This window comes from Desmodus rotundus, chromosome 11 (assembly GCF_022682495.2).
Source record: "Desmodus rotundus isolate HL8 chromosome 11, HLdesRot8A.1, whole genome shotgun sequence".
Taxonomy (NCBI): Eukaryota; Metazoa; Chordata; class Mammalia; order Chiroptera; family Phyllostomidae; genus Desmodus; species Desmodus rotundus.
The window spans coordinates 24,444,151-24,468,348 of NC_071397.1; the positions used below are offsets into that span (position 1 = coordinate 24,444,151).

General features: G+C 41.1%; 1 protein-coding gene across 1 annotated transcript in view; it reads right to left on the reverse strand.

Annotated features, from left to right (window-relative positions):
* EYS (eyes shut homolog) overlaps window positions 1–24,198 on the reverse strand; it is a 1,562,674-nt gene that overhangs the window by 45,993 nt on the left and 1,492,483 nt on the right. Inside the window, 3 exon segments of the mRNA XM_071219700.1 lie at window positions 1,284–1,487; window positions 2,323–2,489; window positions 16,196–16,378. Coding sequence (XP_071075801.1) covers window positions 1,284–1,487; window positions 2,323–2,489; window positions 16,196–16,378 — 554 coding nt within the window.

Consider the following 24,198-nt stretch of genomic DNA (forward strand, 5'->3'; position numbering starts at 1 on the left):
ATGAGTAGCCCCTTGAGCAAATATTTTGGGATTAGGGATCCACCAAAGAGCTCATTTTCAATAAATGCATTATTATAACAATTCAAAGCACACGTTTATTTTATAACTCTGCTATGAATCACCTTTATAAGGAAGATTGAATGTTTGCTCCTTTTTGAACACAGGGAGACAGACTATGGTGACCCGATTGCTTGCCCAAGCATGGTGTTGGGTCTTAAACCCTTGCCTCTGGTGGCCTCTGTGGGACTGTTAGGTGGAAGCCAGGAATGAGTGGCTGGAGGGGAAATAAAGCAGGGCTCCGCCCAGTGCAGTCTAATGAAGAACTTAAAACAAGAGGCTGGAAACAAAAGGGAGACATGTCTCACCCACTGATTCAGCAGCCCTGAGCCTGGTCCGAGAAGATTGCCAGGAGTTCTGAACATCACAAGCAAAACTATGTTAGTGCAGGAGGAGGGAAACCCTTGAAATTCTGTGTACGACCTTTCAACTAGCTGGGAAAGAAAGCCTTTGTAACTGTATTTTAATCCCAAGGTCTGAAAGGGAGAGAAGGAGGGGGACCTAGAAGCTGACTAAAGTATGTATGTAACTCCTGGAGTCTGATAGTTGATAGTCAGGGTACCCAAATTAGCTGGGTGCCCACTTGCATTTTGGGCTCAAGTGTATAAAACAAACTTACTAACAACTTTGTTTCCTCTACATGTGGGGCATTCAGGCTTGTTCTGTGCACAAGAGTATTTCATAAATAAACCTATCTCATTTCCACTATACATGCTGCCTCTTGCCTGAATTCCCTTGTGAGCAAGGCAAGAACCAAGGAGGGGGAGCCCCCTAACGTGGGTCTCCCTGGTAACAGGACCACACCTCTGTGGTATGGATTGGTTGGCTGCAGTCTGTCACTCATCTTTTATACCGAGTACATTGCAAAGTTGGATGGAATTTCAATTTTAATGTGACTCCATGAGGTCTACACTACTTAATCTATATTAAGAGCCCTCTATATAAAAAAAATCACTCTCTACTTTTCCCTTATTTTGCCCCACAGAATTTATCATTTTATTATATTTAGTGTTTATTATCTGTTCCTTCTTTGACCAAGTAGAATGTGAACTCATGAATGTTAGAATCTTTTTTTTTCACTGAAACATCCTAAGCCCCTAGCACATAGGTAGGAAGGGACTAATAGGAATGAATGCTTCCCATTAAAATCAAACTTTGATCAAGTTCAGTTAGAAAGCAGTCCACATAGCTGGCTTAGGAACTAGAAGTATACTTCTTAAAAGTACTTTTTTTTCCTCAAATTTTGAAACAAGTAGGTATAGTGTAAAAGTCATCCATGTCTTACCTTGAAAGCCATTTTTAAAATCCGCTCCACGCGGCAAGAGATCTGGAATGTATTCACTGTAGCCGCCCACGTAAAGCTGACTGAAGACATTGAGACCAACCAGTTTTCCTGGGGAGATGATGGATTTATTTTTATGATCATCTACCTTCAAAAGGAAAAAAAAGTCCGAATCTATTAAAAAAGGAATTAATTCCCCAGGGTGAACTGGTAAGATACTCTTATTTTCCATTAACTTGGCATGAAAAATTTATAAAGACCTGAATTTTTTAAGAAATAAAAAACACTTTACCACTGAATTTCTTGCTTCTCTGCTGGTGTCTGTTGTCACAGATACATTAATATAGCAGTCGTGGTTTCGCATTTCAATCAAGGTCACAGCTCCTCCAAGATTTGGGAGCTAGCATCCTGCTGGTCCTCCTCCATCTAGCCTTAGTTTCCTCTCCCATTCATTTTCAATGCAACAACCAGAGTCTTGTATCAAAAAATGGAAATGACCATGGTATCCAATGTCCCTTCTTAAGTTTCTCAGTTGTTCTCTATAACTCTAAACTAAAAATCTAAACTTCTTAGTGTGACATCTAAGTCCTTTGATGGAGTAAACCCTCCTTGTCTACCTCTAACTACGTCTCTTGATTCTCTTCACCTGAAAGCCAAACCCAGCTACTCCTGTTCCTTAAGCCCACACCAGCCACTGTTCTTTTTTCCGAACGGCTGCTTATTTGAAGTTATGCTTATGCATCACCTGTTTGGGGAAGCATTTCCTGAATGCTTTCCCTCACCTCGTTTATGTGAGTTATTCCCTATTATTTATTCCTGCACCAGTTAATTGCAATCATCCCTCTCGTCCTCCACATTGTGCACTGGTCTGTGACATCATGGTAGCAGGCAGCGCGGCCTGTCGCCTCTGTACCACCGCACAGATCCGACAGTGAAGTAGCACTGAGTTAGTCTGTGGGACAGACGAAGGAATGACTCTTTACCTTCAGCCAGCCCCTTTGGAAGAACCTCCCCAGATGGACCGTGTGAATCCCAAGGCTCAGATCAAGCGGATCGCTGCTGACGCTTGCTATGCCGGATCCTAGGTTGTAACTGTACACCACGCTGCCGTTGCGCAGGCCCACAGCCAGGAAGTCATCGCCATCCAACCCTGGAATGAGAAGATGCATGGCGCATGCTCACAGGGAGGAATTCCAGGAGTCTAGTCAGCTGCATTCTATGTCTGCTTCTGAGTTCTAGAGCAGTACAGGAAGTTACAACAGACGTCTCGCTGCTCATCAACACTCAAGTATGTGTGTGACTGGATACTATTGTTCACACCCACAGAAACTGAGCACTAAGAGGTGTTCTATTTATTTATTTTTAAAGCCACAAGGGTTCTGGTCAACTCAAGGAAAAAATTAATACCTAAAAAAATTGGAATTAAAAGCTCTTGTTTTTTTTTCCTAAGTGAAATTCAGTGTGTACTTTACAATAAGTAGGCCTTTACAATGGAGTAAAACTGCTCTTGTAGTTAAGGAGATTCAAACAATTGAGATAACGTAGCATCAGCTTTGGAGTGCTCTCCATGGTTTGAGGGGAGTATAAAGAAGATCTCTTTCTGTAGTTGCTCAGGGTATGTTAACTTTGTTCTATTGCAAAAGCTCTTGACCATGCCACAGTGACTAGTGAAAGGTGGGTTGTTTCTGTGTTCCTTCTTCTGTCTCTCCCTGCACTGACTGGTCCAGGGCCACCGCACAGGATGGACTTGGGACTCGGGATGCAGAGGACTTGGGATGCAGCTAATAGAGATCTACATGAAACAGGAAGACAGTTGGGAGAAATCTAGCCTCGGTCCCTGGGGAAGGAACTGGCAGTACATTGGGGGGTATTAAGAAGCTCTGAGATGGTATAAGACCCTGCAAGCGGGCAGACCACACCTAGGTCAAGGCTGAGATTCTAGAGCTAGGTGGAGACAAAAGGTCTATTGTCAGGGAGGAGGGATCCCAAAACATCACCCAGTTTCTGAAAGGTGTATTTGTGGACCTTTCTACTGAGGCTTGCAGGTAGGGAATTGAGGCAAGGACTTCTGCTTGGAAGAAGAGTTTAATGACCCCAAAGAAGTAAAAGGTTTACTCACAGGGAAAAAAGGAGTGAGTTTCTGGGTACGGACAAAATTTGTTATCAGTACACATAGCCTCCCCCTCCTGCACTTTTGAGGGTGAAGGTAAAGGAGAGAACGATCTGCAGGGATGGGGCTTCCAGGTACAGTAGGGAGGGGTCTTTCTAAGGCACCAGAAAGCACACGACAGACATATCATTTAGAGATGCTTGAACTCTGCCTCTGTTTTTCTGGTGACTCTGCCATGGGCCCTGAGCTGGGTTATTTTTGGATGCTCCTTTGATGAATCTAATATAGAGCCAGGGTTGAGAGCCAATGTGTTAAATGCCATACCAATTACTAAACATGTTAGGAACTAGTAGCAAATCTCTCTCTCTCTCTGGTGATTTCTTCCCACCTGCAATGTTGCAGCAGGTGAGCTGGGTTGTATATTTAGAATGTAAAGAACTCCCAAGAGAAAACACAGATGCAGGAAGGTAGTTAGGAGGAAAAGAGAAAAACCGTCACGAGAGACTGGAGACAGTCTCTCAAGCAGCTGTTGAGACATGGAAGCCCTAGGAAGAGAGCACTGGAGAGGAGAATTATAAGAGATTTTTTCTGTGGGTTGTGAATGGCAATCTTTTTGAGAAATTCTAGTCAGCATCAAAATCCTTTTTCCAACCGTCTAGGATGGTGGGAATGGAGGCAGTGTTCTGCCAGCTGAACCGTGAGGTGCTGGGAGAGCAGATTTCTTTGAGCCATCCCTGTGTTCAGAAGGACCCCGTCCCTGGTTTAATGCTCTGCTGTGACTTGAAATTCTTTGAACTGCATTCTGAAAGTGAAGTCCATGGGACAATGGATCATGAGTGGGAAAGAGGTGATACAGACACACAATGTTTGTTGTTTCTTGCCATGCCATTCACGTGCAGTGTCAGTGATGTCCCAGGAGGAGAGACTTCCCACAATCCTGGGCATTCACTGAGACTGAAAATGAGTACAAGGAAAGTATGTTCATGTAACAACTGAGGAGGTGGAGTTGCTGCCAATTCTGGGAGGCCGTGCTTTCCAGTTGAACCAGAATTGGCTTTAAGCACAGAAAAGCAATAGTGGTCTAATAAATGTGAATGACCAAGGAAACTTCTCTTTCCTTTCCTTTCTGTCCTTCCTTACCCAATAGTGAGCTGAAGGTTGTGTTGACAGAATGTTCATATATGGGGGGAGGGGTGTGTGTGAAATGGACACAGTTGACAATTCTGTTTACCGTTCTACTGTTCCGATAAGAAAGTAGAACGTGTCCTGTACAGGCTATGAAATACCAACTGTGCAATTTCTGTGACTCTGAGTATGAGTTAAAAGCTCTTATATTTGCATTTAAAACCGGCCTTGCATGATATAAAAAGGAATGGTACCCTGGCTGGTGTGGCTTGGTTGGTTGGTGTGTCCTGTGCACAAAAAGGTCAGCAGTTCGATTCTGGGAGGTAACCGATCATTGATATTTCTCTCTCACATCAATGTTTCTCTCTCTCTCTCTTATTCCCTTCCTCTCTCTTTAGAAATCAATAAAAAATATATCCTTGGGTGGGGATTAAAAAAAGAATGGTAAAATTCATGCTAATACTTTAATATTTTAATTTTTCTTAATGTACTCTCACGTAAATAATGAATACAAGGCACCATAGAAAGTTGAGAGGCCACGGAAGAAAAGCTAAGTGCGGTTAGTACCTTTAATGGCATTGTTTAAGTGCTTCCAGAGCAAGGACCTTGCACTTGCACTTGAATGGGTCTCACAAATACGCACCTGCCGTTGAGGGGGGAACTTTGTTCCCTTCCTAAGGCGAACCAGGAAAGAAGAGCAAGATGAGAACTAGATTGACCTGTACATCTGAGGCCGTTGGGAGGCTTTGAAGGTAGATGAGACGCCAACTTGTAGGGGCAGGAAATCTGCTGCAGAGTTTGTGGGGTGATGCTGATGCACACGTGGACCTCGAAAGGTCACACAGCTGCTAGGTGGCTGAGGCTGCTCTGAGACAGACAGACAACCTGACTGCGGAGCCTGGGCTCTCACCCACTTACCCACTGTCTGCACAGCAGAGGAGGAGAAGCAAGTGTCTGGTGCAGCTGGGGTCACCTCCCGCCATGGGCCTCCTGAATGCTCCCCTTTGAGGAAGAATGGGGATAATAATACCTCCTAAGAATTTTCTAAGGGTTCTGTGATATTTAGTGTTGAATATCAGCACAGTGCCAACCTAGCCCATATTAGGTACTCACTAGATGCACGCTTTCTTCCTTTTCCTCTCCACTATGGCCTGACCGTGGCTTTGTGAATCCCACTTTCTTCCTCTGCCGTATTAACACAAAGCCTGGCCCCTAAGCTAGCGTACACATCTGCTCCCAGGTACCTTTTGCTGTAGAAGTTTTCTTTTTCTTTTCTTTTTCCTTAAAGCTATAGCCCTGTTTCTTTCAGTGCATTACTCTGATCAAACTAATCATTTTTGGAGGGTCAACCATGGAGGTCAAGTAGTGACTTGAAGTTACAGTTTGTTACCATCCATTTAGACATGTCAGTGTCCCGTAATTTACTTAATGGCAGTTTTTTGGCTTAACACATAATAATACGAGCAATGCCATACCTCAAACAAACACCAATGTTATGGACTGATTTCATTCTCAAATTCAGTGTTCTGTTAGAATGTGATTCTTTGAATAATTTGAGAAATTCATGGGGAGTTTGTATTTTTACATTTGTTAATTCACAGAGCACCAGATGATGTTCAGCATTTATATAAAGAGATTTTTAATGACTGACTCAGTGAAGTCATTTTTTTTTGTTTTGTTTTTTGCTTTTAATGAAGAGAAGTGGAACTAAATTCATTTGGCATGCAGGGTACAAACCCACAGTGACTCCTAATGAAACCAGGTTTAGGGAGAATACTTTTAGACAAAGCAAAGGATGCCTGTTGGATCTCACTTCACAGCTGATGCTAAGAAGGAAGGGCTTAGAGATGGTATCTTGTGCAAGTGGTAAAAGGGGAGGAAGGAAACAATAGGAAATGACTTTAGATGAATAGTGGTTAAGAGATCTAGGAAGTGAATAAAAATCCTTTCAGAATGTACAGAAAAACAAACAAACTTGCCCTCCCTTTGGCTAGAAGGAAAAGCCATAACTCTACAAATGCTGCTAGGCAGAGAGCTTTCAAGCGGGCATGTTGTGACGGGCCATGTGCAGCATTTTAAGAACTCATAACGTTGGTTAGAGGAGATCTTGTGGTGGAAGAAGATGAGACACAGTGGTCAGAATAGCATCTGTCCTTATAACAAACAGAGAACAGTACTCAACAACAAAAGCAAGAACTTAGACTAGGAGAGGGACGTTGGCAATGGTAACGAGGACTAGATGGAGATAAGCCAGGTGAAGGATGCTGCCATAGATATTCTGGAAGGAAAGACGAAAGAGGCTTACACAAAGGTTGCCAGGCCATTCTACACTGTCTCAGATGGTTCTTTGAGTTGTGCAGGTGGGACGGGTGAAGGGGGGTGATGGTAACAGACCCGAATACATACAGCCTTTGGAGGGAAAACAAAATAAAATGCTTGCATCGTGAACAGGTAATCACAGTTAAGTTTATGCCATTTTGTTCTCTAAATTACTTAGTGTTCATTGGACTTTTTGTTTGTTTGTGGTTCATTTTTAAACCTAAAGGTTTTACTATTTATATCAGTGGTTCTGCAACCTGGCTGGACCTTGTCTGTATTTAGTAGACAAGTATTAAATGGGAAGACCTTGTCTCTGACTTAATAGACAAATATGGACAAGCAGGGGAAGTCTGTTATATAGGAGTGAGGAAGGGTATAAAAGGCTTCAAACAGTAAGCCCAGGAAAAATCATACAGGTCGTTTTGACCTAGAGGAAAAAGAGAGAAACAAAACAAAGACAAAAGGTAGGCAGAACTGTTACCCTTGCCATCTTAGGGTACTTGTAATGGAGTTCTTACAAAAAATAAAAAACAAAACACAAATCAAGTATAAGTGGTTAGAGGTGGTTTGATTAGCTTTACCTTGAAGGAAAGCCTGAAGAAGAGTAGCTAGTGCTTTGAGCCATGGAGTCCTAAGGAAGGTCACAAAGGAAGAAAAAGACTCATGTATAACTCAAGAATTAACTCAAGCTGCACATTGGAGAGAATTTCTGGGCACACCTGTCCCCTGACTCTGGTCGGTCCCTGTACGCTCTAGACCATGCAGCTGCACGTGCACGAGCCGTGCTTGGTCAGCTTGGAAGGACACCCCAGAAAGCAGGACCTCAGGGCTGGCAAGAGACAGAAGATTGCTCTCAGGGGCCCAGGTGCGGGTTCAGAACCATTTGGTTCAGACTGTTCCTTGGATCGCTCTGAGGGAGCGTTTTGGGAGTTAAGATAATTATATAACTCTGTAAAGTACATAATTTTCTAATGACTCTGCTGTACCTCTGAAACTAATACAAAGTAATACTGGGTGTAAATGATAAATTAAAAATAAAAATTAAAAATTAAAAAATAAAAAACATATATAGACAGAGCTGCGAAGTCCATATATCCGCAGGACCCACCAGTTAAAGGGCAATGTTGTGACTTTCAGCACCAGAGACACACGATAATCCTCATTTGGCTGATCTAACAGTCTTTTAACTCCGACAGAAAAAAAAAAAAACTTTCTAAAGTATTTCATTTAGAATAAAATGTCAATTTATTAGTAAAGAAAGAGTGAACATGACTTATTATTTCTTCAAACTATTCTTCCAATGTAGTAAAATAGTATCATGTGTTACATCTGACTCATTCCTCTAGAAATGACAATGGACTTGCAACCAAGGTAAGCAGAGTCTCAGGTCCTAGAAGGACTTGAGCGTTCAGTCCGGGCCTTTGTGCTAATGTAATTTCTGGCCACTCACTTCCTCTTGTTTCTTTCTTTTGAAAACACTAACATTTCATGGGATTGTCTCTAGCAATAAGTTAGTGTTTTAAAATATCTTTTCAAATGGATTCAGTAATTCTAAGTGACAAGTGGCTTTTTCCTCTCCCCTCCTCCTTTCCTGTCCTGAGTGAAAGAGAAGCCATGAGAGGCGCCATGGGGCTGAAGCTGAGACCTTCCAGCCAACCATCCTGCTTGCTGAATGGCTCCTGATTACGGGAGGGATTTCCCTTCTGAAAGAACAGTTCCTGTTGTGCCGACACACTTCAGGGGAATATCTGAGTGTAGTTCTAGGGTCTGTAAAGCTGTTAGATTTCTGAGGGACAGAAACTACCATTTTATCAAGTATTCTTGACATTGTAATACAATGATTTTGACACAGAGACACGAAGGTAAACTTTCCTGAGCTTTCGTTGACTGTTCATGCTTATGAGGGGGTATATTCATCTTTTAGAAAGAAAGCTACATTAATGTGAAGAGTTAGATAAATATGAATGATTTTAGAAAAATAATGGAAGAAGTTTATGGAGTTAGAATCAAAGCTAAAGTGATGCAGAGAAAAAATATTTCTAGCTTGATACGTGAGAAATAAAACCCCAAAGAATGGAATCTCAGCCACCAGTACAGAACCTATTGAGTGGTATAGGATTCTAGACACTGCTCATATTCAGTGACAGTCTCGGCTTTAGTAGGTATTAAACTAAAATGAAGACAACTGGGGACTGTGAATGAACTCTTAAGGAGCATACAGTTTCTGTCGATTCTAAGATCTTTACAGCTTCTTATCATAGTGGCAAACTTATAGCTTCCTGTTCTGCCGATGGACCATTAAACTATGGGTACTCCAGAGCTTTGAAGGCATCAGAACCATACATGCCATATCCATGGTGTTTCTTCATCATTGCGCACACTGGAGACCGTATAGTGTCTACTTCAGGGGGTTAAAGTATTAAAATGTGACCGAATCAAGATGGTGCCCTGACTCCCAGCTGTGCTAGTAAACGGACCATGGGGTAAGGGTGATAGTAACGTCAAACTCAATGCCTGCTCAGAGCACATGAAAATGGGGGAAAAAATGCATTTCCTGGGGCTACATTTTTTAAATCTCTTGAACAAAAGGATCTGAGACTAGAAAAAGTAGAAAGCCTAGCTTTCTCTTGCTGTCTGTGTTGGAGATAAGACCATGAAAACAAAGAATGTAAGCGCCAGTTTATGGGTAACCTTGAATTTCCAAAAGACGGAACCACGTGTGCTTACTGGAAGTGTAGAAAGAAAAAATGGTGAAAATGTGGGCTCGTGCACTTGGCTTCTCTTTTTTTTTTTTTTGTCCTCTGAGTTTTCTTCTATGACAGCAAGGCTATCCCCACTGAACTATGCTTAAGTGAATATTCCCTCTTCATATTATACTTAAGATAATGGGGGAGGAGCTATGTGAGGATCTGCATGTTTTTATCATTTTTAATACTGTTTGCGCTCTGGCCAAATATGATAATTTCCATACATTTCTCAGTCAGTAAAGTGAATTAGCTTAACTTTTTCAACAATCTTAAGAACTCAATTTATTTAATAACTTAGATAGCATTGATATAAAAGTCTAAGATATTTAATTTTATGAACACTAAGATTTGATAGTTTGGGGTTGTCAGGAAGAAATTTTCATGATTTCTAGCCACTCTGATATGATTACAGAAGAAAATGACGAACATTTTTCTGTTGTAAAAAATTGAATTATGAGCATACGCTTGTTGGTTATGTTTATAAAATTTCTCAGGACCGTGGAATTGGGAGATGTGTTATATTAAGGAATTGACTGCAGTCTGCTGTCTCATTCATCAGGGATCTTCCTTCTGCCCGATCTGTACCAAAGCTCTATAAAAACAGGCTGAGCTGATTGGTTTCTGTGATGCTCCTCTCCTCATTTTTCTTTTCCTTTACTGTAGATGACATTCATTTCCTTTTTTTACAGAAAAACATCAAGCTATATTTATGCACACCTATTTTCTGTTACAGTTAATAACTGAGGGCTTCAAGTAAACCAGGAATTATTTGGCATGACATATGGGGTAATCTTTCCTAATTACCATAGCACAGAAGACCTACATGCTGGTGACTGGCAGAAAGCTTGCATATGAAGTGCTTAGGCACGTAGATTAAATCCAGAAGGTTATATATTTTTCTCTGAAAAATTCCATTGTGGCATTATACCTTTTTTATACAGGCCAATGTTGAGATTTTAACTTATGCATTTCAATGATGTAAACAGTGATACATGTCTCCCCTCCCCCCTTTATTTAGGTCCTGACCTCTTCACTGCAATCCAGATTAATCTATGTTACACAGTATTATTAACTACCAGCATAGCCTCTGTCTCCAGAGTCTTTCCGTTAGTGAAAGACTCCATAAACAGGTTATTATTGATTTCTCTCGCAGTACCCATCATGTGAATGATGCAGTTGGGGGTACAAAAGAAGCTAAAGTCATGGTTTATCCACAAAGAATTCAAGATTAATGTTGCTGAGGGAGGGACAAGACCAAAATGATGAAATTGTTATTCTAATGCTTTTGATTTACGAAAATGGCAACTTCGTATGATTCAAAGTAGTGACTGTGAATGACAAAACAGTATCCAATTAAATACCAAATTATGGGATGTAAATTACAAGTTCCATGCAGGCTTTGGGTAGATAGGCTCTAAGGAGACATGAATTTGTCAGAGACAGTTGCATGCTGGGTAGCTTGGAAGAAGTGAACAGAAGGGAAGCCAGCCTTCCAGGCGGAGGAAGCTGTGAAGGAGGAGTGAATGGGGGCGATGGATCTCTCGAGGAGTAAACTGGCTGCTTGTCAACTATGGGGCTGGGGATTCGCCGGGCCCAGGCTGGGAGAGAATGGAACTGGGAGTGCCAGCGGGCTGCTGTAGCACGGATAGCAGAGGACTGGTTGAAATGGAAGAGAAGGATGAGAAACACACAAAAGAGAGCAAATTCCCTGACAGTTCTAGCTGGCTGAGACTTCTGTTTCCTGAATTTCACCTCTTCTGTCACTTTCATACTTTTTTTTCATTCAATGATGTCTATGCTCATGTATTAGATGCTGTAATAGATGCTGCATATACCAGGCATAGTTTCTACCTCTGGTTTGCTAATTAACGAAATTTTAAGTACATATGTTGTGTTTCTCTAAATCGATTTTAAGTTTTGGTGTAATAAGGCCATAGATTTTTTTTGGTATTAATTCTTTCAAAAACTGTAATAAGTATATATATGATAGCCACTGTTGATATAAGAAAGAAAAGCCATGATATGGTTCTCAAAGAGATCTAGACAAACAGTTATAGTAAAATATGGTAATTATTACCAGCAAACTTCAGTGAGATTAATTCTTAAATTTTCTTGGGGTGTTAAAGACTTCAAAGTCTTTTTTAAATAAATATTTTAATATGTTTATTGACTTTAGAGAGAGAGGGAAAAAGAGAGAGAAGGAAGCATCTATGTGAGAGAGAAACATGGATCTGTTGCCTCCTGTATGCTCCCTGACAAGGGATCAAAGCTGTAAACTAGCCATGTGCCCTGACTGGGAATCGAACCTGCAGCCTTTTGGTGTACAGGATGATACTCCAACAGAGCCACACTAGCCAGGGTGGAAGAATGATCTCTTCAGCTGAGGCGTAAAGGACAGAAGTGTTTTGAAGGCACGAGGGGAAGTGTGACCAGCTCAGGAAGATGAGCAGCCTGCGCACAGGCACGGAGTAGAGGACGTGGAGATGTGACCCGGAATGTACCTGCTGAGTGCAGACTGGACTGGAGGAAGAGGGACTGTGAAAATGGGGTGGGTGAACATCTGTGTATCAGTGCACAGGATCTTACATGGTATGTTGTGATTAAGCATGTTGATTAGGCAAGAAATGTTTGGACTTGTATGTTAGCCCCCTGTAGCAAAGTGGAGAACAGAGGGAAAGAGGGACATGACGGGGTGGGGGACCAGAACAGGGGCTATGGCAGATAAGCTGGGGGCAATGAGGAGAAGCAAGAATGTAGAAGGAGAAAATACAAACAGTGAAGGGAAGGTAAACTGGGCAGATGTTGGCATTTGGTAGAATGTGCGGGATAAGATGAAGAGAAGACAAGGTAATATCCAGGTAACTCCTGGGTTTCTGGTTGAGGCAGAATGTTTATGTCAGTCCCCAAAAGAGGGATACAGGAGTGGATGATAACATATTCATCTGTGACCTGCTGAACATATAGGTGATTCTTAGAAAGATAAACCAGAAGACATACATTATAAGGGTGTGGGGGTAGGAAAGGAAGAAGAGATAATGAAGGAAATACCAAACATGACTTCAGAAGCCCAGGAAGTTGATTAGTTCAGGTTAAAATTGCAAGTCAAGAGAGACATTTTCCAGCTGAAGTATTTGAAAGGGTAACTTTTCCGGTGAGTTTAATGAGAATAGTCTGGAAGAATCAGTAATCAGCTTAGGGAGACTCAGGGAAGAAGAGTATAATCAGTGCTTGGGAATGAAGGTCCCTTGCCTTTTTATGTGGACATGTCAGAAATTAGAGATGGGCTTACACTTCAAGTTATTGTATAAACTCTGTGGCTTTGTGCATCTTTTAACCTAAGAAAGATAAAGGCAGCATATGGAATGGTAATTTTAGTAGTGACAACCAGTACGCAGGTCAGAGATTGATGCCACAGAACACTAAGAACAGTGCCTAACTGTGGAGCGACTACCATTGTTAAAGATAACCGGACTTGGACCGTAGTTTCTTATGTAGAATAGATAATTTCAAATTGTGTGCTTAATATTAATCAGTATATATTTTAAAGGAATATGTTTCTTTAATTAATAACTTTATGCTACACAAATTGATGAATCATCCCTACATATTACATTATGGGCAATAATTACCTACCTTAGTTCATCCCTGGATATGGTCTAATTTAGCTGTTCCCTAAAGGTTTTGAGAGGTTGCTCTCAAATATTAGTTGCATAAAAAGCACCTAAGTTGCTTGATAAAATTCTGTTACTTGAGTCAAGAGGGCCTGGGCATTAGCATTTAACAAACACCCTCTTGTGACCTCTATTTCGGGAAGCATTGCTTTAAAAAGCAATTGTGCTACTTGCATTTTTTAGCTGGTGTTCTTGCTCCTCCTGGTGGTACAATGTGTAATTGCATCTGTCAGGTTTTCCCCGTTTCACTGATTAGAAAATAGAGCTCTACAATTTATTTACCTGTTTATCTAGCCTTTATTTAACCATATCAACCTACAAATGCCAAGTGCAGAATTAGCATTCATATCCATCCATACAAATAAAACGACTATAGAAAACCAAAAAAGTCACATGTAAAATTCCACAATTTAGAAAAGCTGTGGCCTAAACATTGCTGCTGCTGCTGCTGCTTCTTCTTCTTCTTCTTCTTCTTCTCCTTCTTCTTCTTCATTTATTGAGAATTTTGAAGGAGTATTTAGTAGAAGAGTACTGAAAAGCTATTTGGTAGCAGCATTTTCACGGACCAAGTGTTTATGCTTTGCTTGGGTTCTCCCTCTGTGAATCATTCAGGATTTAGAAGATATGTTTTAAAACAAGAAGGACTCAGGGTGTGTAAAGCTCATTTGAATTTCATTTGCTATTTCTATTTTGCTAATGGAAAGGATGTAATTGATAAATGTATGATGCAGTGTGTGAGAGAGTTAAAGAGTGAGGGGCTGGAATGACTCCTTCCTTCCCTTCTTCCCTCCGTGACTTCAGGCAGACATTCAGCAGGTTATGTATGAGAACCACCCGGGAGGAGCTTTGTGTAGGATGTACTGGCAACCGGGACACCGTTTCTCCAAAGGGGAGAGATGTCTAGTCAGTCAAAGCCTGACATGAAGGGCCCATGCCCTAAGTGCAGGCCAGGCCACCAAGACTCAGAAGAGGGAGAGATTGACCTCAGGGGTGGGGGCAGGGCAGCCACCAGGGAGATCTCAGTGGAGATGGCATCGAACTGGAACACCTGATAATGGCTACTTTTTAAATACCTTTATGCAACTGTGTTGCCGATTTACGTCATACAGTGATCTGCTCTTTAAAATATTTTTTTCCCAATTATCTTCTCTTATTTTGGTCCTTCATTCATTCAGCAGTGACTTCATGTTGGACAGAAAGCTCAGTGTGGGCAGAAAAGATCAAATGGGGATGACCGGTGTGCGTCCACACAGACCTCCACTCTCCCGGTGAAGGCAGACAGGAAACAACAGTCTAAAATAGATCACGGAATTCTAAACTGAGGTCAGGGCTTGGGGGAAGTAAGTTGAGGTGGGGAATAACTTGGATGGGGTGGGATAATAACTACTTCTGTGAAGTGGGCTGGGAGCAAACACAAGCTACTGTGTTCATCGAGTTCAAGGGCTTTCCATGTTCTATGTTACTCCACACAACCGTACTAGGGAATGTACCACTATTATGCCCACTTGACAGGAGAGGAAACCGAGGTGCAGGGACGTACAGTAACTTAACAGATAGTTTGTGAGTGGTGGAAACTGGATTTAAGTCTACACTGCTAGGTCCCAGAGCCTGCTCCGGTGACCGCTCTGATCGCCACTCCCTGTCCAGAGAGAGGGCAGAGCATGTGCAAAGCCTCGAAGACAGGAAAGCGCTGGGTACCTGAGGCCCTGGAGGAAGATGGGTAGGACAGGGGCACAGAGATGGTGAAAGTGGTCTGGTTGAGGTCAGAGATGAGGCAGAGGCCCTGTGAAAACTTGGTAAGGAGGTTTGGATTTCATTCTGGTAGTCGGGCGGGTTTTAAGCAAGGTTCAAATATGATGAAATGCCTTTTAAAGATGTGACTCTTGCTGCAACTTGGAGAATGGATTGCAGGCAGGGAAGGCAGCAAGAAGACCAGCTAGGAGGTCACGGGGTTTGGGCATCAGAGATGGGGAAGACATCCGAACAGGTTTTGGAGGCACAATGAATAGCACCTCCCACGGTCAAGTGTCCCCATCCTCACAGAGGTGAGGGCGGGGCGGGCACATTATACTTCACTGGGGGCATGGGCTACCTTCAGATGTGTGTTAATGCAGAAACCCATGGACAGTATTAGGAGATCACGGAGGGAGTTGAAAAGAACAGAATGTTATTTCCCGCAGCACAAGGGAACTGCTGACGGTTGAGAAAAAGGTCTTTTTCCAGTGTACTATGTTAATTTCACAGGTGAGAACACTGAGCTCAGAGACGGTAAGTGATTAATCGCCTAACCAGTTAGTTGTCCACTGGAGAGTAAAATGCATGCGCTTTCCCTTGATCCTGCACATGCGTAAGTGGTCTGTGCTTAAGACAGACAACTTTAACTTATTAGGTGATTTCCCACCAATTCGAGGGCACTAGAGTACTTGTGTACAGGCCATATGCTCTCTTCATTTCTTACTCCTTTAATTTGACATTGTTTTCTTTGATGGCAGCCATTCCCATTTCACAACACATGGTAAAATGCCGTTCCCATGAGAATTTCCCTTCTCTCCTTACATATGAAACAGAAAGAAACAGAGAAAAGGACGTCAAGAGCTCACTTCTCAGGTGACCCAGTTACCATCTCTGACCTCATGTTTGCAGGCAGGAATTCTTGCCTTTGATTAGAATAGGTAGCCCTGATGTGAACGAGGTTACGGAAAAGGTCAGGGAACTACTGAACACTTGGGAATATGAGGAACATGCTCGAGGCAGAAAATAGGAGGAGGCATTTGCTTCTAAGCAAATGTCTCCTTTATCCACAGCCAGGAAGAGTGTCCATGAAGAATCTCCAAAGCACTCTTGAAGGAGCTAAGCAAGTGCTAGAGGGTCCAATTAATCTTACCATGGCCCTTCTGTCCAGTGAAAAGTATTAGGTTATTTTGCAGCGCTGAGTGATTGTTTGCTAGCTGAAAATTCAAGTGGAATTCATAATCGAAGCTGATGTCCGGGATCCGTGAATAAGCCAGGAATGAAGTGTGTCCAAAGGCGTCCATGCCACTGAACCTGGGCTGAGTAATATTAATAGCTGTGGAAAAACCGAAACCCAAATGTTAAAATAAACCTGTACATGTTCTTGTTAACAGGAGGGTTATAGTTTGCTGATGCATCTGGCCTGATAGTCTGTTTATTATCACATTAGTTATACTTAAGTGTCCTCAGCATTCAGCAATTAAGTGACTCAACAGGGTTTTCAAAAGTGGAACCAAGGAAGTACAGTGTTTTGGATCCTGTGTATATACTCTTTCACTCACATATCCTTTCTCCATAATGGAGAATTTACTTCAAAAGCAAAACCTTATATTTTGAAGATTAATTTTAGAAATAGAAAAGGTTACTGGCAGACAAAAGTATTTACCCAGGTGCTTTGTAAACAGAATGTGGCATCCAAACACTGGTTATGACTTAGAAAATAATTCGCAGTTTGGAAAAACTGTGTTTCTAATCCTGCCCCTTTTTAATAGCTGAAACCATTGGTCAGGGGTAGGAAAGCCAGGAAATCAAAAGGGAGTTTGACCAGTTTCCATTACTATATGGTGAATGACCAGAACTTTTCTTGAAGTAAAAAAACCCATTGTCTGAAAGAAATGTTCATACTTCCGGCCAAGATGGTGGCATAGGCAGACATGGCTCACCTCTTCACACAACCATATCAAAATTACAACTAAAATATAGAATAATCATCACTCAGAACTGTCAGAAATTGAGTTTAATGGAAGTCTGACAGCTATAGAATTAAAGAAACCACATCCATCCAGACTAGTAGGAGGGGCACAGATGCAGAACAGGCTGGCCCCACATCCATGTGTGGTGGATAAAAATTTGGGAGGGATATCTTGGGAGTGAGGAGTCCCAGCCCTACTTCCAGTGCCAGGAAGATGAGTCCCCAAAACTTCTGGCTGCAAAAACTAGTGGGGATTGAGTTGGTGGAAGAAACTTCCGGAGCCCCAAGCAGTTCCTCTTAAAGAACCGACATACAGACTCACCTACTCAGGCTCACTCCTTCTGAGCTCTAGCACTAGGGTAGCAGCTTGAAAGGGACCAGTGGCATACAGGGATAAATTGAAATATCTGGTATCGAGGTGAGCAGAGACCATTGTCCCTTCTCTGAACCCTCCCCCAACAGAGCCACAGATCCAGCAAGCTGGTGCCTTATCAGTGATTCTATGAACCTAATACTATTAGACCGGCTTTGGAGATCCCCAGAGACTCGAGTCCACCCAAGCTACTTTTCCATATGAATGGCTGGTCTTTGCTCAGCTTCACAACTTCCTAAACCTTATCAAATAAGCAACAGCTGGCCTCAGGGAGCCCCAGGCCCGGTATTAGCAGCAGCCAGCCTAGATTCACAGCTTGACTTTGCTTGGAAATCTCCAAGCCCAGCATAAGTAGCAGCCATCTCAGATTACTTTATAGTTTAGGTAAGCAAGGTAGCCCTGAGCAAAACACAGGTGGGGGCTGACCTTGGCCTGCACCATCTGGGAAACTCCAGGGCCAGTGCACCAAGTGGATAGCTACAGACCACATCGGAGTACCACCACCCTACCATTGCACAACTGATCCTCCATGGATCGTGGTGGTTGGTGGTCAGTGGTCATAGCTAATCCTTGCAGCTGACTGGCCTGGGTAAAACTCTCCCATTGATCTGCCAACAGCAACAAAAGCTCAACTACAAGAGGAGGGTGTATTCAGCCCACATGAAGGGTGCACCTCAAGTATCCCTCCAGCTTGGGTACAAGGGGAGGCTTTGCCACTAGATCCTGCAGGACACCTACTACATTAGGCCACACTACCAAGACATGAAGTCAAAGCAGCTCTATCTAATACATAGAAACAAACACAGGGAGGCTGCCAAAATGAGGAGACAAAGAAATATGGCCCAAGTGAAAGAACAGATCAACAGTTCAGAAAAAGAGCTAAATGAAATGGAGATAAGCAAACTATCAGATGCAGAGTTCAAGATGCTCAGGGAATTTAGTGAGGACCTCAACAGCATAAAAAATATCTAGTCAGAAATGAAGGATGATACACTAATTGAAGTAAAGAACAATTTACAGGGAAATGACAGTAGAGTGGATGAAGCCTAGACTCAAATAAATGATTTGGAATATTAAGGAAGCAAAAAACAAACAATCAGAAGAAAAAAGAATAAAAAAAAAAACAAAAAACACTGGGATCATGTAAGCAGTCTCTGGGACAAATTCTAGAGGTCCAACATTCACATCAGTGGGGTGCCAGAAGGTGAAGCGAAATAGCAAGAAATTGGGAATCTATTTGAAAAAATAATGAAAGAAAACTTCCCTAATTTGGTGAAGGAAATCGACATGCAAGTCCAGGAAGCACAGAGAGTCCCAAACAAGATGGATGCAAAGAGGCCCACTCCAAGACACAAATTAAACAGCCAAAGGTTAAAGATAAAGAGAGAATCTTAAGAGCAGCAAGAGAAAAGAAGTTACCGACAGGGGAGTTCCCATAAGACTGTCAGCAGATTTTTCAAAAGAAACTTTGCGGGCTAGAAGGGATTAGCAAGAAATATTCAAAATCATGAAAAGCAGGGACCTACAGCCAAGATTGTTCTATTCAGCAAAGCTATTATTTAGAATCAGAGGGCAGATAAAGAGCTTCCCATACAAAAAACAAAAACAAAAACCCAAACAAACAACTAAAGGACTAAACATCACCAAACCATTATCATATGAAATGTTAAAGGGACTTATTTAAGAAGAAGAAGATCATGGATGGAACTGAGGAGCATTATGCTAAGTGAAATACGCCGGGCAGTGAAAGACAAATACCGTGTGATCTCACCTATAAGCAGAACCTAATCAACAAAACAAACAAGTGAGCAAATTATAACCAGAGACATTGAAATAAAGAACAAACTGACAGTAACCAGAGGGGGGGGGGATGGATAATGGGGGAAAATAGGGGAAGGGTCATCAAGGAACCTGAGTAAAGGACTCATGGACAAAGTCAAAGGAGGTAGGATCCAGGGTAGGAGGTGGGGGTGGGTGGGGTGGGTGTGTGTGGAGGTGGGCAAATGGAGACAACTGTACTTGAACAACAATAAAAAATGAAAAGAAATGAATAAATTGTTTAAAAAAGAAAAAAATCAAAACTATGAACAATAAAATGGCAAAAAATACATATCTATCAAGAATTGAATCTAAAAACAAACTATGCAAACAAGAACAGTGACAGAATCGTGAATACAGAGAGTGTTTTGATGGTTGTCAGATGCAAAGGAGGGGAGAGGGAATGGGTGAAGAGGTGAAGGGATTAAGAAGTACAAATAGGTAGTTACAGAATAGCCATGGGGATGTAAAGTATAGGATAGCAAACAGAGTAGCCAAAGAACCTATCTATACACATGACTCACGGGCATGAACAATGGTGTGGGGATTGCCTGAGGGAGTGGGGGTGCTGGGCAGAGGGGGGCAAAGGGGGAAAAAATCAGAACAACTGTAATAGCATAACTAATAAAATTTAATTAAAAAAGAAAAAATAAAAGAAATATTTATCCTTACTCTGTTGAGATGTTTGAGATGTTTGTTAGATCAGGAAAGCACTGGTTTCAATAGGCCTAAAACCCTAAGGAGATTTCTTAGTAACATGAAGTGGTAAAAAATGAAGCTCAGGGACCAGTGTGGATATTTAATCTCAATCTCTCTCTCTCTCTCTCAAATTGATGTTTTGTTCCACTTACTTATGCATTCACTGGTTGATTCTCGTATGTGCCCTGACTGGAGACTGAACTCACAACTTGGCAGATCCAGACAATGCTGAGATCAACTGAACTACCTACCAGGGCAAGCCTCTATCTAATCTTGTATCCAGATATTCTCTTTTCATTGTTGTTCCTTCATGAATAGTTCCAACTGGCTTGTAATTCCCCATGCCGAAAGGACCACAGGAAACAGGAAGGGGATTTTGATCCCTATTCCTGTCTGAATTATGAATGGTGTTCCCAGATTAAAGAATATTCCTAGGGTCTATTTTTATTGGTTCAAGTCAGTTTGCCAGAGGAAAGAAAAGCTTGTCTTGATTACCTTTATTGCTCCCTTCTCAAGAAATATTGGCTCTCTTTGGAAGTTGTAAAACTAGAATTTTTGCAAGCCTTAAGAAATATCCTCATTGTTGTATCTAATACTTAAAACAAAAGAGCTTCTTGTCTGGTTACAATTGTTTATGTAGCAAATAATTGTGCTCTCCTGGGAAAAATAATTCTAGTTATCAGACGCTTTTTTTTTCTGTATGTTTCATATAACTGTTCAAGTAGGGTAATTGTTTGGAATTGGTTGAATACTTCATTTTAATATGTAATATTTAATTAAAATCTTATCAGTTTATTCTTTGGGATGTGTGGCCTAAGATAATTTTTTTCCTCATAACTCACCAATATCTGAAGTGGGATGTTGAGACCTATCACCTTTTATATTTAATTTTTATAGTTGCTCAATTACAGTTGTCCCCATTTCCCCCCATTTCTCTCCCCTGCCCTACCCACCTGCTACATTCAATCCTCCCCACCATTGTCTTTGTCCATGGTTCCTTTATATACATGTTCCTTGACTTGACCCTTTCCCTTCTATATTTATTTTTTATCTAATGAAGTAAATTATGGTTTGTTGCCAGAGATAATAAGACTCTTCCCATCAAGTACTCCACTTTCAGTAGTTCAGGGAAGTGAAATGTACTGCATTCAAAACAAAATAAAAATACTGACAGTGTTTTAATGTTGGCATTAAAAACAGTGAAAATAGAACTCAATTAAATCTATTTTAAAATTTTTTTGGTGGATTTTATTTTATTATTATTATTATTATTATTATTATTATTATTATTATTATTTTATTGTTGTTCAAGTACAGTTGTCTCCATTTTCTCCCCTCCATGTCCTCCCTCCCCACCCACGTCCCACCTCCCATCCTCTATCCTTCCCCCCTTTAGCTTTGTCCATGTGTCCTTTATACATGTTCCTTGACAATCCTTCCCCTTCTTTCCTCTGTTTTCCTCCTCCCCACTCCCCTCTGGTTACTGTCAGTTAGTTCTTTATTTCCATGTCTCTTGGTTATATTTTGCTTGCTTTTTGTTGTTGTTGTTGTTGATTAGGTTATGCTTATAGGTGAGATCATATGGTATTTGTCTTTCACCACCTGGCTTATTTCACTTAGCATAATGTTCTTCAGTTCCATCCATGTTGTCCCAAAGGGTAGGAGCTCCTTCTTTCTTTCTGCTGCATAGTATCCCATCATGTAAATATACCACAGTTTTTTGATCCACTCATTTACTGATGGACACCTAGGTTGTTTCCAGCACTTGGCTATTGTAAATTGGGCTGCTATGAACATTGGGGTGCGTAGGTTCTTTTGAATTAGTGGTGGAAAACAGTATGGAATTTCCTCAGAAAACTACAAATGGAACTGCCTTTTGACCAAGCAATTCCACTGCTGGGATTATGCCCTAAGAACAACTAAATTTAATACTAAAATAGAGGAATGACTTAAAACATTCCTTCCTGTTAATAATTTACAACTGAGTCTGTTCAAAGTTGAGTACATTTAGGTTATGTCAACAAATATGTCATATGTATTTCATCATCAGGCCCTGTGCTAGATGCTGGTGACACAAAGATAACAAAGCATGACCCCTATCCCCAAGGAACTAGTGTGTGGTCAATAAATTCACTGAACAGAACTGAACTGAAAATTGAGGCTTGGCTGAGAGATGAAAGGAAAAAACATTTCAGGTAGAAAGAACAGTACATTCTAAGGTGGGAAGACCAAAACAGCATGTCACATACTCAGGAAACTCATGGAGTTCGCACATTGTAGAGTGAAATATTAAAAGGAAGAATACAGCAAATGAAATGAGATAGTCAGACGAGGTCAAAATCTTTTATCTTTTCTACATCATCTTTGAGTAGTTGAGCAATGATCGAAGTTGCCTTTTAGAAATAACTGGTGATGAAATATGAAGTTCAGATTAGGCAGAGAGAACTGGAGAATTAACCTTTGGTCAAAATGAAAATGAGGACTTTGATGATATCAAGAAACAGAACAAGGAGTTAAGGTTATACTGAATTGCAAATGTAAGAAAATTTAAGGGTAACTTGTTAAAAAGGGTAATGGTGTGATATTTATCTGAATAGTTAAATAGTGTTTTCAGTGCTGGCATCCAATCAGAATTAAGTTTACAACACAATTTTATACAAGTAAAAAGAAGTATCGTGTATTTTGAAACCTGAGGATAACAATGCCCACAGGAACGGACCTGTCGTTTGCTTGGCATTTCTCTGTCTGAAGCTAGGCTGTTCAATAACATTGCAACTTGAACTGTGGTTAGGCCTGACTGAGATGGTTTTAGTACGAGGGAAAGAATGTGAAACATCTTATTGATAATATTTCATGTGCATTAAATATCGGGTTAAATAAAAAATATTATTAAACTAAATTTCACTTGTTTCTTTTTACTTTAACAAATGTGGCTACTAGAAAATAAAATTTCATAAACATTTCACATTCTGTTTCTACTCAATAGCACTGCAGAGAGAACCACGTGTCAACTATCTGGTAAGGTTTTTTCTAAACCCTTAGTTTTGACTTACCTCAAGGGGCTTAGCCTTTTGGTATCCTTGAACCTGCAAAATGAACATCTAGTCCATTTCTACGAGACTCCGGGTCCTCACCCACACTGTCTCCATCATGTTGCATCAGGCAGGCGAACGTGGGGGGACCCAGGTTGGGAGAACAAGGAAGTTCAACCTTACAAATGATTATTTCCAGTTCGTTAAAGTAATCTCTTCATGATCTTTAACCAGGCAACATTTGGTTAATTTGATTACTCTGTTATACAAACTCCCAGATAAGACTTCTGGGAACATCAGTAGTCATCAAATCAGGAGACTGAACAGATTTTAAAGGAAATATTTTAGGGCCATTAAGTTCTTTTTCCTGTTTGTCATCTCTAGTTGTCTCATGGCTTCCATTTGCGAATTTGTGCATTTTTTTCCTTAAAGTCCTTTCAAAGTTACAGTAAGCGATTGGGATCATAAAGAAGGAAGGGGAATTAGAACATGGTGAGATTTGAACTAAAAATTAATTATTTAAGGTAGAAGAAGTGAGCAAGATCACTAACAACAGTCTGAGAACATTTTAGGCAATCAAAAGGCTTTGTGTCTCACGATCATCTGAAGTCACTACAAATTCTACAAACCTTCGATGAAGGGAGAGTATCATAATCTTTTCCGTGGCATAGTGCAATGCTGTAGGCTCAATGTGGAATCTTTGTGCAATGCTATGTTATGCCTACAGAACAAAGTTCAGCAAAAATTACCACAAAAAGTGGGTAAACTTCTGACTACTAGAAAATGTATTAAGGCATTTTTTTTTTCATTTTCAATAAGGGCACAGAAATGAGGCATTGTTTTATTTATTTATTTTTTACGTTAAAAAAGGTTTTATTTATTTTTTAGAGAAAGGAGAGGGAGGGAGGAAGAGAGAGAGAGAAACATCGACCGGCCACCTCTGGCACACCCTGAAGCAGGGACCTGGCCCATAACCCAGGGATGTGCCCTAACTGGGAATCGAACCAGCGACCTCTCACTTGTGGGATGCTGCCCAACCAATTGAGCCACACCAGCCACAGTGAAGCATTGTTGTTTTAAATGTAACTATATATATATATATAAAGATACTCTGTATTTAGTCTTCTTAATCTGAATTACTGAAGTTTTATGGACAGAAGTGACCAAAATGAGCTACTGGGATGTGGGAAGAAGACATAGAAAGAGCTCAGATAGCACAACTTCCCTGCAATCATCCCTGCAATCCCACCACAGAGACGCTC